At 39.8% G+C, this 18,549-nt stretch overlaps 1 protein-coding gene across 2 annotated transcripts in view; it reads left to right on the forward strand.

Annotated features, from left to right (window-relative positions):
* Positions 1–1,307: 1,307 nt before the first annotated feature.
* The window catches only part of LOC137023462 (protein jagged-1b), a 74,003-nt gene continuing 56,761 nt past the window's right edge, over positions 1,308–18,549 (forward strand). For both annotated transcript variants that reach the window (XM_067390600.1, XM_067390601.1), the window contains exons 1-2: positions 1,308–1,791; positions 11,117–11,434. In XM_067390600.1, coding sequence (XP_067246701.1) covers positions 1,600–1,791; positions 11,117–11,434 — 510 coding nt within the window. In that variant the 5' untranslated portion in view covers positions 1,308–1,599. The remainder of the gene's footprint in view (positions 1,792–11,116; positions 11,435–18,549) is intronic.

Here is an 18,549-nt window from a genome sequence, read left to right on the forward strand (position 1 = left end):
TCAATGAGTTGAATCAACTCCACAGCAACTACATAAATTTATCCACTAACCATTCAGAAACGTCTAAAAGTTGTAACTTCTTCCTGAGTCTCTCCATCAGTGTCGGTTTGAACAATGTAAGGCTGAACACCGTTACTGACAATCCTCATTTTGGCTGCGTGAGATTCTCCAGCTTTGTTGTTGTTGAGCAACCGAAGCGCGAGCTGTTGAAGCTCCGTCCTCTTCTGGAAAGGGGGCGGGGAGCAGCAGCTCATTTGCATGTAAAGGGACACACACACAAACGGTGCGTTTGATGAATGGCTATGCTATTTTAATTTCGTCACTTCGTCATCTGAATATCAACATTTGTGAGATTTAGTCAGTCGAAACACTTTTGAGGTTTATTTTGTGTCTCTGGAAAATATTGATTACATTGAATATCAAAGTTGTTGTTTTTTTTGTCTATTTGTTAATTTGGGATTTGTGGACAAATCAGTGTTTTTAGATTTGTGAAGTTTTTTTTTTTTTTAAGTAAAAAGAAAAATGTAGACCCGTGGGGTAAGATGAGCCACCCAGAATTGGCTGAGATGGCCCAGAGGCATGTTGTTAGTGCTATTATTTTTAAGTGTAATATGAATGGGGTTATTATTTAATATTTCAATTAATTAGATGTACATTTCAGACATCTTTGCTTTCATTAAAACCTATAGGATATTTGAGAGAAATCATTAAATTTGCATTCATAGTGCTGCTATTATGACATAATAAGGACAATTAAATATGCAAATATTCATATGCCTGTATATAAGCCAAATTATAATTTTACCTTTCAGATTAATCTCTGTTTTACTGATATGCTACTTTGTCTGTTATTAGTAATTCAAATATTATCAACTAAATTGTCAAAATAAAAATTTAAATACAATAGTTATTAGATTTTACATTAATGACACTCTTAAAAAATATATAAATATTAATAAGAATTAAATCAAAAATAATTTATGTATCCTACCCTAAAAATTGTTTGATTACCACAATAAATTCAGGCATTTTAATTTGAAATGTTCCCATCTTCTATTAGCGTTAAAACTTGTGGAAGTAAAGCAGCACTCTTGACATTGCATTACAATAATTTTAGACAATTTTTTTCTGAACTAATTCAGTATGTAACACACAAATTTGGGGATATTATGTTCAAGTTCGAGGCAGGTGACCGATATTCCCATACGGAGGAGGACACACCCTCTACTGGCAACTTTAACCGCTAGTGCTTCCCACGGTGATGCGCAGTCTCGCTCTCTGCAAGGGCATCGGAACAGCCTATCCGGTTGACGTGAGGGTAAAGAGCTGCTTTCAGTGACTGGGAAAGTAAATGGGATGAAATGTCAAGTCAGTAGGCCAGCAGGTCGAACATTCAAAGCTTCTTAACTGCAGCAGGTGGAAGGAGGAAGAGCTCGCGGAGGAGGAGGAGGCATCCTGGACTCCGCGCGGAGTGTAGAAGGACCTTAGTGGTCTTATCATTTACCTGTGCATCATTTGCCACCTTTGTTTTGTTCGTTTTCACGCTGTTTTCATAATGGACAAGTGGACCGTGTAAAGAGAGCGTCACCAAACGGGGAAATGCTGTTCCGTACGCACAGACTAAGTGCGCAAATGTCTGCTATGAGAATGGATAGAGACCGAAAGAGTTGGCACTCCTGGGAGAGGTCGAGTACGGACAGAAGGAGTGCTGTTAGGGCGATGATAAGGGATGTAGCGCGCGGACAACACTGGACCGTGATTTTCCTGCTCTCACTCGCGCTGCAGCCGCAGGTAAGCCGCCGATTACGCGCTATTTTCAGCCGCAGTTTAACCTGCTTTGACTCTTTTTCCACGGGTTTTCTCTCTCCACAGAGCTTCAGTGCAGTGTTGGTCTTACTTTAGAGGCGTTTTACAAGAGATTCACGCCAGTTATTAAGTGACTTTCAGGGAGCTCAACTTTTTAAAACAGTTTCTGTCAGTCATTTTCTGGGCGCAGTCGGTTAAGGTTCGTCTTGCGCAGCCACTGTCTAGCACGAATCGCTATAGGCGTTTTAAACAAAACGATTTTTGAGATACATTTGTGTTGTGTAAACCCATAATAACATGATAAATAATGATAGTAATTATTATAATTATTTTATAGATTTTTCGTCCGATACACACAGGCTATCGCTTAGCTGTTGCTATGGTTACCTCATCACGCAAAGGCGATTTTTGGCACATTTCTGACTAAACTTTGGTGATTGTTAAAATTATATTTAAAGCGAATGCATACTTTAAACACATCAAGCCTCTTTCTTTACCGAAACTTTGGAGGTTTAACCCTAAATTAGGGGTGTCAGACCCCTCATAATTCGGGTTTGCACCTAATGTTGTGTTATTACCGTCTGCAGCCACCTGTTGTTCCATCTTTCTTTGTTGTTCACTGCACTTGTCGATCTTTTGGGCGTGTTTTCTCATTGTTCATGAAGATATTTAATTCTCATGCTCAGCTGTGGTTCAATACATCTGACGCACACGAGAATTTGTTATTGTAATGCTTTTTCTTTAATACCATTTACTGTAACTAGAGAAATTAAAAACAAGGCTCGGCATATTTATGAGTGAAATATATCTTGGTGCACTGGCTTATTTGTACAAGAAAGCATCATTTTGCTCCAGTATAAATGAGGACATTGCAGTGTTTTTCTGTTTAGAGCAAGGCTTATTGTTAATTTCATTATGTTTACATCAGGCAGTAAACTAGCAGTAGAGATTTTTATAAAGAGAAATGGGTCTCTTTGTGGGCATGTGATTCTGCTTTTGTTTGCATTCCCAGAAAAGATCCAGTGACTCTAATTATGCTGATCCATTTGTACCACCCAAATGGCTTAGCTGTATTTAGAGAACGCATATCATCACTTTTTCAAAATATAAATCTCTCTTATGTTTTGAAAAAAAGAAGCCTACTCTGTTTAAAATGAATTAGCATCAAAGCCGTAACCATGTCTTGAATATTGGGGGTGGGTGTGATTGGTCTTTTTATTGGGGAATTTAATAATTAAAGGATTAAAAGAAATAAGAACAGTAAAAGAAATTCTAGTAGCCTACTCTGAAAAAAAATATTTTCATGATTTGTTATCACAACATTTTTTCTTTTGTCAAATCAATGTGGTTCAGATAACATAATATTTTGAGTTTCTGTTGATTAAACCATAACTCAAATTTTTTATTTAAATGAACTCAATTTTAAGGCAACCCGGTAACTTACTTTTTTAAGTTAAAACCAACAATTCTTTTTTACAGTGTAGTTCTGAATTAATCTATGCAAACACTTTGCAAATTATATTTTATTTAAAAATACGCTCACATTAACTCAAAAATGGAAAACGTTTCTTGTCTCGTCACATTAAGAATGACATGGATCATGTAAATGATAGCATATTTTCAATTCAAAATGCCATTAAAAAAGTTGAGTAGTTCACATCTGTATATTACTGTGGGTCGTTAAACGTCTATCATGAAATATAAAAGGTGCCTTACAATTACAAATTGAATTTATCTTGGCATAGTTAAACAACAAGAGTTCAGTACATGGAAATGACATACAGTGAGTCTCAAACTCCATTGTTTCCTCCTTCTTATATAAATCTCAGTTGTTTAAAAGACCTCAGAAGAACAGGCGAATCTCAACATAACGTAAAAGTCGGGATCATTAATATGTATGACCCCAATATTTGCATACGCCAGCCCATGATCAAGGCATTACACAAGGGCAGCCAGTATTAACGTCTGGATCTGTGCACAGTTGAATCATCAGACGAGGTAAGCAAGCAAGAACAATAGCGAAAAATGGCAGATGGAGCAATAATAACTGACATGATCCATGATTACATGATATTTTTAGTGATATTTGTAAATTGTCTTTCTAAATGTTTCGTTAGCATGTTTGCTAATGTACTGTTAAATGTGGTTCAAGTTACCATCGTTTCTTACTGTATTCACAGAGACAAGAGCTGTCGTTATTTTCATTATTAAACACTTGCAGTCTGTATAATTCATAAACACAACTTCATTCTTTATAAATCTCTCCAACAGTGTAGCATTAGCCGTTAGCCACGGAACACAGCCTCAAATCCAAATAAATACAATACTCACATAATCCGACGCATGCATGCAGTATGCATGACGAACACTTTGTAAAGATCCATTTTGAGGGTTATATTAGCTGTGTGAACTTTGTTTATGCTGTTTAAGGCAAGCGCGAGCTCCGTGGGCGTGGAGCACAAGCATTTAAAGGGGCCGCAACATGAATTTGTGCATTTATAATTATGCCCCAAAATAGGCAGTTAAAAAAATGAATTAAAAAAAATGGGGTATTTTGAGCTGAAACTTCACAGACACATTCAGGGGACACCTTAGACTTATATTACATCTTGTAAAAAAACATTCGATGGCACCTTTAAATGTTCAGCTACTTACATCTTACCACACACTCTTTCATTGTAAAAACAAAAGCGTTGCATGGGAATTCGCACTCAATAAGCCCCGCCTTCTTTGATCTGATTCTGATTGGCCATAATTTTGACATTGATGAGCGCTGTTAGTCCGTTGAGGCAGCCTAAAAATGCAACTTATTAAACTGTTGTCACAACAAACAGAGCAGTATGTAATGGAGAGTAGCCAAGCAGCATTAAAGGGTTAGTTCACCCAAAAATGAAAATAATCTCATTTATAATCTCATTTATTACTCACCCTCATGTCGTTCCGAAGATTAACGAAGGTCTTACGGGTGTGGAATGGCATGAGGGTGAGTAATAAATGAGATTATCTTCATTTTTGGCTGAACTAACGATTTAAGAATATCAAATACTGAGACTGTCCTCCTCCAAAAAACGACCCTATATTACGACTTATATTTACATTTTAAAGTCATGCGCCCTCTAGGTGCCGTAAAAATAATGACAGTGTCATGTTACATCTGTCATCATGAAATGACGTATGACTGTCGTTACCAATCAAAATGCGTGTTCATTTAAATGCAGTGTGTGGACTTTTTACACGGTCCCTTACCCACCATTTGTCCTATTTCCATTTAGCAAAACTCTTTTTTTTTTTAATTAACGACTACACCTACCCCAACCCTAAACCTACCCTTAGTGATTTATAGTGCATATACTCCTTATGAGCACATGCGTTCCCTGGGATCGAACCCACGATTGCATGATCACATGATTGCATATTATTGTATATTGCAATGCTCTACCGATGGAGCTACGCGAAACCCGAAATATGATGCAGATAAAAGGGTACAATGCATTAAAATGAAAGTGTCCTGTTGTCGATAGGGGCGCAACTTTAGTAAACGCTCCTATGGGTAGTATTTCAGGGAAGTGACAAACGACCTATATGTGAGCGTATTGTTTGGAGGACATGTGGCAAATACTGGGGGAAGGACAATTTGGCCCCCTCAATGACTATGGTGGTTACAGACCCGATAAGCATTAAAACCAAGCTAGATCATTTCTGAATCTATTCCCAATGCTACACATCCCACCGCAGCCTATTATTCCAGGCTGTGAGGTCTCCGCTGGGGTTGTTGGTCTGCGGTGGAGATGACACCTCACCTGCTGTGGAGGGCAGATCCTGCGTATGAGAACCCTTTGAGCTGAGAAATGGCATGTGTGTTCTGGCGGGTGAACATACCTGTCCTGACACTGAGGGCGTGTGAAAAACGCTAATATTTTGGTTGTGCAGTTTTTGCAATATGAGCTTTGGTTTTTGAATGCTTTGATGGTTCTTGGATAATCTAAAGCCACTTTTCACACAATATTTTGGAGAATAGGCTATATACCAGCAATTTCTACTGAGCAAAGATGGTAGATGAGAAGGGAAAGCAATCAACGGCTTTGTATTGTTGGGTGGGCTATAAATAACAGGGCTCAAAAATAAGGATGGCCTTGTGGCCTGAGGCCAGTTGACGGAAATGTCACTTGACCTATCCAGGCCAGTACTGCGCTTTCATGACATCTTATGTTCATCAATCATGAATATGTGCTTTTATGCCTGGAAAACATATGGCTTTTATCTATTTGAACTTTATTGTTGAATTTGACTTCTGTACATTTATATGTGTCACATATTGTATCCTATATTTAGTAGGGTTTGTTGAAATTGCAGGAACGACTTGTGATAGTAATATGAATATACACTACTATGCTACTGTTCAAAACTTTGGGGTCGGTAAAAATTTCAAATATTTTTGCTTAGTCTCCTATGCTCACCTATAGTATTGTGAAATATCATTACAGTTTAAAATAACTGTTTTTGATATTAAAAAACGTATTCCTATGATGACAAAGATGAATTTTCAGTAGCCATTACTCCAGTCTGTCACATGATTTTTCAGAAATCATCATAATATGCTGATTTGGTGCTCATAACCATTTTTTTAGTATTATTATCAATGTTGAAAACAGTTTTGCTGCTTATTATGGAAATGGTGACATTATTTTTTTAAGCATTTTTGTAACATTATAAATCTTTACTGACACTTTTGAAAAATATATGTGTCCTTGCTGAATAAAGAAAAAAAATATATATGTGATATATATGATATATATATATCTTTAAAAAAAAATTCAAAATTCTGAATGGTTGTGTACATTAAGAATATTATAAGTCATCTCTTACACCTCATGCCATTGTTTCCTGAAAAAGTGTGTTAATGAATGAATGAATCATAAATTATAGCTTTTTTGCACAATGGAAAAAACGCATATATAGACATGTTGCTAACTTGCAAATGTTGCCATTTATTGGATTTGTTGTCAGTTAATGGCACAATATGTAAGATTTTTAGATTAAAATATACAAAAACCACTAGAACAATGTTAGGCCTATATATTTTGTTGACTTGTGCGCTTACATTAGCCCAAACGTTTTCAACAATGTTTAAATCATATCATATATCATATCTGCGTTACCCATGATTTCCAGTTTTACTTTTGTAGAAACCATGAAAACACCAAATACGCTTTAATATGCGTTTTATTTGACAGGTGAGCAACTATTTGGATACATTTATCAACAGAAAACTAATCATTTTTATATATATATTTCATATAAAAAATTATATAACATATAACATATTGTTTTATATAACATTTTATTGTTTGAATTGCTTGCTTTCTTGATTTACTGTGAGTACCCTGTTTTTACCATGCCTCAGAGACAACACTATTTTGGCTAACATAGCATAATCAGAGAAAGATCTTACAATATATTTTAAAATTAAAATGTAATTAAGCAACACAAGTCATCCAGTTTTTATTAATATGATATTCTAATATCGATCTAGATTACTGCAAAGTACAACAAGTGGCTCATTCCAGCCACTGAGTGAATGCACAGAGTAACGTTATAACATAACTTTCAACACACTCAAACATATTTAGTATGATTGTTTTAACCATATAAAACAGCACCCCACATACACAATGAAAAGAGCTGAGGTGGCCGACTGCAGCATAAGCATAATAAAAGCTCCGCTGGACTCAAGATCGGCTCCGCTCCCACTGCTCTTGGCCCCTTCCTGCTTCAAACCACAGTAACATTAATAAAACTTTTAATACGTTCGCTCATCCGGAACATGATTTCTACCCAAATCCATCGGATTCCTTTCCATTGGCTAGAGCTGAAGTTGACAACTCCCATGATTCCACGCTCATTTACGGCGTCATCAAGCTATGCCTTTGTTTTGAATAAGCGACCTCTAGTGGTGAAAATGACATATTGTGCCTTTAAAGTAATATAAAGAACTATCAGTTATTAGCAGTTGGAAGATAGCCATTTATACAGTACATTATTTTCACAAGTATTAAAAAGTGAAATCAAGAATGATTCCTGGTTAAACGACTAAATCAGAAATGGAGAATAAAATCATCTTTTGTACTTTTAGACACTGATAATACAGTAACAGCTGGGCAATCCCAGTCTTTCAAATGTAGTTGTCCCCTCAGAAATGGGCAGTATTCTTATAATTTTGAATAGCAGCATGTCTTTGTCTCTGATGTTGGACAGCAGGAGTTTGTGGGGTTTTAATGTCTCAGTAATGAGCCCTGTGATGCAGCTCCGCAAGAGAGACTGATGAAATACAGGTATGCTGGGAATGACCCTGGCAGAGGATAGAGGGAGAGGAAGAAAGAAAGATGGAGAGTGATGGCCGGTGGTCTATCTGCCGAGTGTTTGATGTGTCCATGTTTTAGGGGCAGGAATGGGACAACATGCCATGATGGAACAATGGGAAGACAGTACAGCCATTCAGCAGTCCTGCTCAAACGTAGGGTCATGGGGAGAGGACAGGCACCACCGAGTCTTAGAATGGAATGTCGTATTCACAGGGGAATCTGTGTGTGTGTTTGTTTGTGTGGGAAAGAGTGTGTGATGCTTCTGTTTTTTTTGTATTTGCATATGGCAAAGACATCATCTAAAATATCTACTCCATATAATAGCCAGAGTCTAAAATACCTGTTCAAGACTTTCTTCTCCCCCTCTGCAGTGTGTGTGTGTGTGTGTGTGTGTGTGCATCCTCTCCTCCTCATGACAAAAAGACTGAATAAAGGAAGACGGGAAGGTCTGAATGTAATAATGAGAAAAGGAGAAAAGCGGTCTGAGAGGGCAAGGTAGGAGCTGCAAATGTTTTTTACCCCTGGGGAGAGATGAAGAGAAAAGAAAGAAGGGGTATTGATAAAAGAATGGAAGAAAGAGGGCAAGGGGTTGAAGAGTAGGAAATAACTAACACAAGGGAGTAAGGAGAAAAAGCGTGAGAGAGCGGCGAGACATGAGGAGGTAAATAACCTGAGGGGAGAAGACAGAGATAATGAAGTTAAGTGAGCATGTAGATGAAGAGGCTGATTACAGTGAAGAAGAGGACTGTTGCTGTTCATTTACACACAGGGGATTTGTTTTGAACCATTGTTATCTGTCTGTATCTGCCTTCAGATACAAAGACTACTAGAGTCATTATCTGTCTGGATGAACGGGGTCTCATGAGGATTGTGTTTGTGTTGCTTGAAGGTTGTTGGATGTAAAGGAAACGTCATTGTATACTGTATGAATACATCTGTAAAAAACAGATTTAAATGTGATGTTTTGTTTTGAATTCACATATTTTACTTAGTCCAAACCAGCAGGGTTTGTCTGTGTTCATGCAACCACAGTATTTTTGTTTTGTTTTGTGGTAATGCAGTTGAGTGCTTTTCAATCTCCTGTCTTAAAGGGATAGATCACTCCCAAAAAAATCATCATTTTCACACCCTCTGTTGTTCTAAATTTTATCAAAATGCTCTTCTCTGTATCATAAGTGAGTGGAGACGAGTGCTGTCATGCTCCAGAAATGACAATAAAAACACCTTAAACATAAATGTTGTAAGATAAGTCAAGAAGTGTTTTGCTTCTATTTTAATGTGTGATATCACTGACGTCAAACCTGCTGCTTCACATCTTGACATGCCATAGTTGAATGTGTGTAAACTTCAGCGCAGTTTGAGAGCTGTAATGGAGGGAATGATTTTCAACTGTCATATTGTTTATAAATTGTATACAAGTTTTCATGGTAAGAGCATCCAGGACATTGGGTCTCATTGCCAGCAGCTATCACCCTGTAGAACAAGACGTGTTGCACATTAAAGCTAAGCAGGGTTGAGTCTGGTCAGTACCTGGATAGTAGATGTCTTGGGAAAACTAGGTTGCTGCTAGAAGAGGTGTTAGTCCTTTGGATGAGATGTTAAACCGAGGTCCTGACTCTCTGTGGTCATTAAAAATCCCAGGATGTCCTTCGGAAAAGAGTAGGGGTTTAACCCTGGCATCCTGGCCAAATTTGACCATTGGTTTCTGTCCTTCATCATGGCCTCCTAAACGTCCCCAAATAAACTGATTGACTCCATCTTCTCTCCACCAATAAGCTGGTGTGTGGTGGGCGTTCTGGCAATATGGCTGCTCGTCATTCTCATGTAAAGCGTTTGGACGTTGACTGGTGCTCTTTTATATGTTAATGTCATTAATTAGGTGCAGTTTACAACCATTCAGTCATTCATCATACCCTCCTACCGTTCATTCTTTTCTTTGTTTTAAAAAGCAGACTTTATATTTATCTCTTTCAGGTCCTAATTAGGAGAGGACGAGCTCATAAAGCTTTGTGCTGTGCTGCATATATTTATCAAGCATGTATAAACTCCTCTTTGTGCACACAAAACAAGACATCTGTGGATGAGAGTCCGCAGCAAGGACTGTCCTGCAGCACTTCACAGACGATAAGTTGAATTGAGAATTTTAGAATGACATGACAGCCGTTTATGACGCATGATGTTTTATTAACAAAGTTCGGGAGGAGCATGTTCAGTTAATCAACTCAATTAGCATCAGGAGGTAAATATACAGCAGACTTACCTTTGTTCTATGACAGTTTTCCAGCATCCCTCCACTTCCTATCTCCTCACTTCTAACTATTCCTATCCCTACCTGGGATGGGGGAATACTCTGAGTTCAGGCAAAATTCTGAGCTCGGAGCCCTCCCCTTTAGCAGCATGCCAAATACGCATACTCTATTTATATATATGCAAGTGCTACTAGTCCTATTACAAATGAATTATCGGTTGAAATGTGTGTTCCCCTCGGTTGAAATCGTGGTCTGGAGGTCGCTCCTATCATATTTTTGAGTACAACAGAAGTACCAGAGCTACATATGAGCTTAGGTTGGAGAGCTTTTGAATATTGTCTAGAACAAAAGGAGGTTTTTGAAGGCTTTGGAGGTTGAGAACCACTTCCTTTTCTGCTAACAATCAATATACTTTATAAAGAAAAATGATACATTTTTGCAATCATATTTTGCACCTGCAAAATTTTCTCACCTGCATATAAAGAAGGAGGATTGGCCAACATCCATATGTGATAAATCTGTTTTCAGAAAGCCAATAACTGTGGAAAATATGAACAAGTATCATGAGAGAATTTAAATTCTAAACATCTTTGGAGGCTGAAAGTGATGCTTCTCATATAAATTACTTCATGCACTCTGTCAATTCAGATTTCCTGTATATTTTCCAATTTTTAACCTTAGTGTTTTGAATTCCCCTAGGTTGTGTGTGCGGTGGGCATGTTTGAGGTGGAGATTCGACAGTGGCTGAACCCTCAGGGCTTTCTACAGAGTGGTCAGTGCTGTGATCCCCAGGTCAGTGGGGGGCAACGCTGCTCATCAGGTGATCAGTGTGATACCTTCTTCAAGGCCTGTCTGAAGGAGTACCAGGCTCGGGTTTCACCAACCGGCACCTGTACATACGGCACTGGCATCACACCTGTCCTGGGTGGTAACTCCCACACCTTACATCACCATGGAAATGAGGGAAGCGACAGCAGAAGTGGACGAATTGTTATCCCATTTAAATATGCATGGCCAGTGAGTACATCTAATTTATCAGTTCAGCAAACACAGCAAACATCATGTTTTATAGAAGCCAAATATTGCTGAAGACACTTGGATGATGTACAGGTTTTTCTGATCTTTTATATAGACAGTTGTGCATGTTTGAACATATCAGGGGGATATTTTTCTAAAGGGCAGCTGTCATGTCACCATTAAACTGTCTCAGTTACCAAGACATCACCTCCCCTTATCATGTCAGTTCTTGAAGGTGAACAGTGTAATTTACGAAGATGAAAAATGGAAAATGAAAAAAAAAAGAAAAACTAATAAAGTTTTCAGAACACTCCTCCTTCTGCCATTGGTTGAAAAATACATAGTACTACCTCCAAAACTCACTCCATTGGATGAGCCAGTGTTTTCTTTTTTAAATAAGCTGATATTGGGGGGGGGGAAATAGGGGTATCAAAATAGGTTATTATACCAATGTTGCTCATGACGCTTATGGCAACTTTTTATTACACTTTTCTTTGAAAAGTACACTTTTCTTATTTAATGTTGTCTCTGTATGTTAAAAGGATATCATTCTGTCCTTTACTCATCCTAATGTCGATTCACTTTTGTTCATCTTCGAAACTCAAATGAAGATATTTTTAATGAAACTTGAGAGATTTCTGTCCCTCCATTGAAAGTCCATTACACCAAAACTTTGACACTTCAAAAAGTTTGGAAGAGTTTAATTAAACTGCTCGATTAATTTGGATTTCTTTTACAATCTTTATGAAATACAACGTTCTGTGATGACACTCTAGATGGCGTGGGCTGATAGGTCCTTAATACAATCTGCTTGCAATCACATCATTCTCTGTAAGGTACAGCTGATTGGTTCCTGCTGTATCAGTGGCCAATGAGCTCGCTGCTCAACTTTCAAATTCTTGGTCAGCGTCTGCTGCAGCAGTTTGTAGCACACTTTCAGAAACCCTACACCTTCCCCAGCTCCACATGAACATCTGCTATGGGTAATTCGTGTATGCTATTTTTAGAGCAGCAGGATGTTGTCCCATACATGCTCTGCAGCAGAAGCAGCAATAACCAACAGCAGCAGCAGCAACAATAGCAGCAGCAGCAGCAATAACAGCCACAGCAACTGCAACAATAACTGCAGCAGTAGCAGCAACAATAACAGCAGCAGCAATAACCAACAGCGGCAGCAATAACCAACAGCAGCAATAACAGCAGCAGCAATAGCAGCAACAATAGCAGCAGCAATAACATCAGCAGCAGCAGCAGTAATAACCAACAGCAGCAATAACAGCAGCAGCAATAGCAGTAGCAATAACAGCAGCAGCAATAACCAATAGCAGCAATAATAGCAGCAGCAATAACAGCAGCAGGAATAACAACCAACGGCAGCAGCAATAACAGCGGCAGCAATAGCCGACTGCAGCAACAATAACCGCAGCAGCAATAACAGCAGCAGCAACAACCAACAGCCGAAGCAGCAATAACAGCATCAGCAGCAGCAGCAATAACAGCAACAACCAACAGTCGAAGCAGCAATAACAGCAGTAGCAGTAGCAGCAGCAGCAGCAGCAGCAATAACAGCAACAACCAACAGTCGAAGCAGCAATAACAGCAGCTGCAATAACAGCATCAGCAACAGCAGCATCAGCAACAGCAGCAGCAGCAATAACAGCAGCAGCAATCGCAGCAATAATAGCAGCAGCAATAACAGCAGCAGCAGCAGCAGCAGCAATAACGGCAACAACCAACAGTCGAAGCAGCAATAACGGCAACAACCAACAGTCGAAGCAGCAATAACAGCAGCAGCAATAACAGCATCAGCAACAGCAGCATCAGCAACAGCAGCAGCAGCAATAACAGCAGCAGCAATCACAGCAATAATAGCAGCAGCAATAGCAGCAGCAATAACAGCAGCAGCAGCAGCAGCAATAACGGCAACAACCAACAGTCGAAGCAGCAATAACAGCAGCAGCAATAACAGCAGCAGCAATAACAACCAACGGCAGCAGCAATAACAGCAGCAGCAATAACCAATAGCAGCAACAACAGCAGCAGCAGCAATAACAGCAGCAGCAGCAGCAATAACAACCAACGGCAGCAGCAATAACAGCAGCAGCAATAACAACCAACGGCAGCAGCAATAACAGCAGCAGCAATAACAGCAGCAGCAATAACAACCAACGGCAGCAGCAATAACAGCAGCAGCAATAACCAATAGCAGCAACAATAGCAGCAGCAATAACATCAGCAGCAGCAGCAGTAATAACCAACAGCAGCAATAACAGCAGCAGCAATAACCAATAGCAGCAATAATAGCAGCAGCAATAACAGCAGCAAGAATAACAACCAACGGCAGCAGCAATAACAGCGGCAGCAATAGCCGACTGCAGCAACAATAACCGCAGCAGCAATAACAGCAGCAGCAACAACCAACAGCCGAAGCAGCAATAACAGCATCAGCAGCAGCAGCAATAACAGCAACAACCAACAGTCGAAGCAGCAATAACAGCAGTAGCAGTAGCAGCAGCAGCAGCAGCAGCAATAACAGCAACAACCAACAGTCGAAGCAGCAATAACAGCAGCTGCAATAACAGCATCAGCAACAGCAGCATCAGCAACAGCAGCAGCAGCAATAACAGCAGCAGCAATCGCAGCAATAATAGCAGCAGCAATAACAGCAGCAGCAGCAGCAGCAGCAATAACGGCAACAACCAACAGTCGAAGCAGCAATAACAGCAGCAGCAATAACAGCATCAGCAACAGCAGCATCAGCAATAACAGCATCAGCAACAGCAGCATCAGCAACAGCAGCAGCAGCAATAACAGCAGCAGCAATCACAGCAATAATAGCAGCAGCAATAACAGCAGCAGCAGCAGCAGCAATAACGGCAACAACCAACAGTCGAAGCAGCAATAACAGCAGCAGCAATAACAGCAGCAGCAATAACAACCAACGGCAGCAGCAATAACAGCAGCAGCAATAACCAATAGCAGCAACAACAGCAGCAGCAGCAATAACAGCAGCAGCAGCAGCAGCAATAACAACCAACGGCAGCAGCAATAACAGCAGCAGCAATAACAACCAACGGCAGCAGCAATAACAGCAGCAGCAATAACAGCAGCAGCAATAACAGCAGCAGCAATAACAGCAGCAGCAGTAACAACCAACGGCAGCAGCAATAATAGCAGCAGCAATAACCAATAGCAGCAATAACAGCAGCAGCAATAACAGCAGCAGCAATAACAGCAGCAGCAATAACAGCAGCAGCAGTAACAACCAACGGCAGCAGCAATAAAAGCAGCAGCAATAACAGCAGCAGCAATAACAACCAACGGCAGCAGCAATAACAGCAGCAGCAATAACAGCAGCAGCAATAACAACCAACGGCAGCAGCAATAACAGCAGCAGCAATAACCAATAGCAGCAATAACAGCAGCAGCAATAACCAATAGCAGCAATAACAGCAGCAGCAATAACAACCAACGGCAGCAGCAATAATAGCAGCAGCAATAACAGCAGCAGCAATAACAACCAACGGCAGCAGCAATAACAGCAGCAGCAATAACCAATAGCAGCAATAACAGCAGCAGCAATAACAGCAGCAGCAGTAACAACCAACGGCAGCAGCAATAATAGCAGCAGCAATAACAGCAGCAGCAATAACAGCAGCAGCAATAACCAATAGCAGCAATAACAGCAGCAGCAATAACAACCAACGGCAGCAGCAATAACAGCAGCAGCAATAACAGCAGCAGCAATAACAACCAACGGCAGCAGCAATAACCAATAGCAGCAACAACAGCAGCAGCAGCAGCAATAACAGCAGCAGCAGCAATAACAACCAACGGCAGCAGCAATAACGGCAGCAGCAATAACCAATAGCAGCAACAACAGCAGCAGCAGCAATAACAGCAGCAGCAGCAATAACAACCAACGGCAGCAGCAATAATAGCAGCAGCAATAACAGCAGCAGCAATAACAACCAACGGCAGCAGCAATAACCAATAGCAGCAATAACAGCAGCAGCAATAACAGCAGCAGCAATAACCAATAGCAGCAATAACAGCAGCAGCAATAACCAATAGCAGCAACAACAGCAGCAGCAGCAATAACAACCAACGGCAGCAGCAATAACAGCAGCAGCAATAACAGCAGCAGCAATAACAACCAACGGCAGCAGCAATAACAGCAGCAGCAATAACAGCAGCAGCAATTACCAATAGCAGCAATAACAGCAGCAGCAATAACAGCAGCAGCAATAACAACCAACGGCAGCAACAATAACAGCGGCAGCAACAACCAACAGCCGAAGCAGCAATAACAGCAGCAGCAGCAGCAATAACAGCCACAGCAACTGCAGCAATAACAGCGGCAGCAATAACAGCAACAGCAATAACCAACGGCGGCAGCAATAACAGCAGCAACAAATAAAAGCCAAAGCAGCAGCAGTAGCAGCAATAACAGCAGCAGTAATAACCAACAGCAGCAATAACAGCAGCAGCAATAGCAGCAGCAATAACAGCAGCAGCAGCAGCAGCAGCAATAACAACCAACGGCAGCAGCAGTAACCGACTGCAGGAACAATAACAGCAGCAGCAACAACCAAGAGCCGAAGCAGCAATAACAGCAGCAGCAATAACAGCAAAAGTGTCAAAGTTTTGGTGTAACAGACTTACAAATGTGGTACAGATATCTTTCAGGTTTCATTAAAAGTATCTTCATTTGTGTTTTCGACGATAAACAAAAGTCTTCTGGGTTTGGAATGACTTGAGGGAGGTAAATTATGACAGAAGTTTAATTTTTGGGTGAACTAACTATTTGAGAAAAACTTTTTCAAAGTAAAAGCACTAGAAGTGTTGCATAGAAGCATTTGTTTGCCTCTATCCACTTACAGCAAATCTGGATTACACTCTTAAAATGGTTTCCTTGATGCTATATAAGCTGGTCTGCTGTTTCATTAACTTGCTCATAGGGAAGTTTTCATTTAACCTTGATCTGACCTCAGTGGCATAACGCCGAGCATATGGAGGTACTAATGTTGGCTGGCGAGATCATAGACGTGCTGTGCCAGGGATCTTTACTGACTCGTGAGTTCTGCGGTCAGTGTTTGGCTTCCTCCAGCCTTAGTCTTTAAACTGATTACGCACTTATTGATTAGAGCGGATAGATAGAGTGTGTGAGGGAAAGAGAGAAAAAGAAAGATTGCAGCACTACTTTTCCTTTTAATTTTATGTATTGGTGTGGTGGCCGGAGATAAGAGTGTCTTTGTAACATAATGTGTATTGTTCTGTTCCTATAATTTGATAAGGCAGCTGATATTTCATATAACGGCAATCGGACGTTTCAGTGTCTCGCCGCTTGTCTGTGTTCACCACATACTGATCCATACCAACATTGTAACCAAACCTTTTACATTGATTGAGCAAAAATAAACAACATATTTGGTCATTTTTTGTCTGAGTTCGTTACTCAATATTACAGTCTTTTTTATTGAGCTGTCACAAAAGCAATCTTGCTGCCAATGAAAATAGTTTGGTTACAGTGTCGTGAACCACAGAATTGGTTTTCGATTGGTTAAGTCAAACCTGAACATAATAATTTACAGCTTGTTTATTTCTCCACTCTTTATTTATTTGTGTTTATTTCCTCTGTGGTCATTGTCTTGACTAGAAAATTTGTCTTACTTATTCTCCAGTGTCTCATCATTTCCTGGCTCTTTCTTATGTGAAACATGTTTATTCTCTCTTATTTTCCAGACATATTGACATCATCACTAGTTTTTATTGTCTGCAGTAACAGAGCAGACACTATCACTGCAAATAGGCCATTAATCGTTGACTAAAAAAAACCCAAATCTTTAATTAGACCTCTGTGATTTAATACTGGTGTGTCATTTATGATATAATTTCTCTCAAACTCAAAGAAAACCGAAACATAAAAGAGAGATGCCCAAGGCCCCATGAAGGAAACCAACTCTTTTGTTTGTCTTGTGGTTGAGATCATGAAAGTCTAGTCACTATGCTAAGTCATCACACATAATGCTAATCTTATGATCAGAATCTGAAGGGAGGGGTTGTGGATATCAAACTCTTCGATGAGTCACAGAAAACCCCAATAAAAGAAAGATGAGTCTCATGACCCACATCTCTCTCATATAAAACATTATAATATACTCTTGCTGTAATTACTGTTTGCTGCGGTGCTGCATTACAACCAGCTTCAGGCCTCAGAATCCCTTCAAAATAATTTGCCAGCTGTAGGAGACTGATAGGATGGTACAAGTAGGGATTGCTAGTTTGTTGTTCTTTTGTTGTTGTCTGAATGGTGCTGTTTCTCTGATTCTTAGCGTCCTGAAATGAACCTCATAAATGGCTGAAGTGGAACGCTCTACATACCAACTATTGTACCAAATCTTTGCATGCATTTGGGAGATGCTTATATCTAAAGCGCTTCAGGTGTAAGTTTTTACTAGCACATGCTAGTCGATGAGTTGAATCAACTCCATAGCAACTACATACATTTATCCACTAACCATTCAGAAACGTCCAGTTTCATTCTAAAAGTTGTAACTTCTTCCTGAGTCTCTCCATCAGTGTCGACTTCGGTTTGAACAATGTAAGGCTGAATGCCGTTACTGACAATCTTCATTTTGGCTGCGTGAGATTCTCCAGCTTTGTTGTTGTTGAGCTGTTAAAGCTCCGCCCTCTTCTGTAAAGGGGGCGGGGAGCAGCAGCTCATTTGCATTTAAAGGGACACACACAAAAATTGCGTGTTTTTGCTCACACCCAAATAGGGGTAAATTTGACATGATATAATAAATGATATGTGGGGATTTTGAGCTGAAACTTCACAGACACATTCTGGGGACACCAGAGACTTATATTACATCTTGTGAAAAGGGGCACAATAGGTCCCCTTTAAGAAATGCACAACTTATTGCACATGAAAGTCGAAAAATGCAGAATGCCGTCCAATCGCTTTGAGGTGAACACAGTGGAACGGGTTTCTTCCATAGAAATACATGTATGGCAATAAGCATACAAATACACAGCACACCCAAATTATAATATTAGGGAAAAGAAGGACCATTTTTTATTACGTTAAAGTATTTGTCATTAATAATGTT

This window comes from Chanodichthys erythropterus, chromosome 7, assembly GCF_024489055.1.
Source record: "Chanodichthys erythropterus isolate Z2021 chromosome 7, ASM2448905v1, whole genome shotgun sequence".
Taxonomy (NCBI): domain Eukaryota; kingdom Metazoa; phylum Chordata; class Actinopteri; order Cypriniformes; family Xenocyprididae; genus Chanodichthys; species Chanodichthys erythropterus.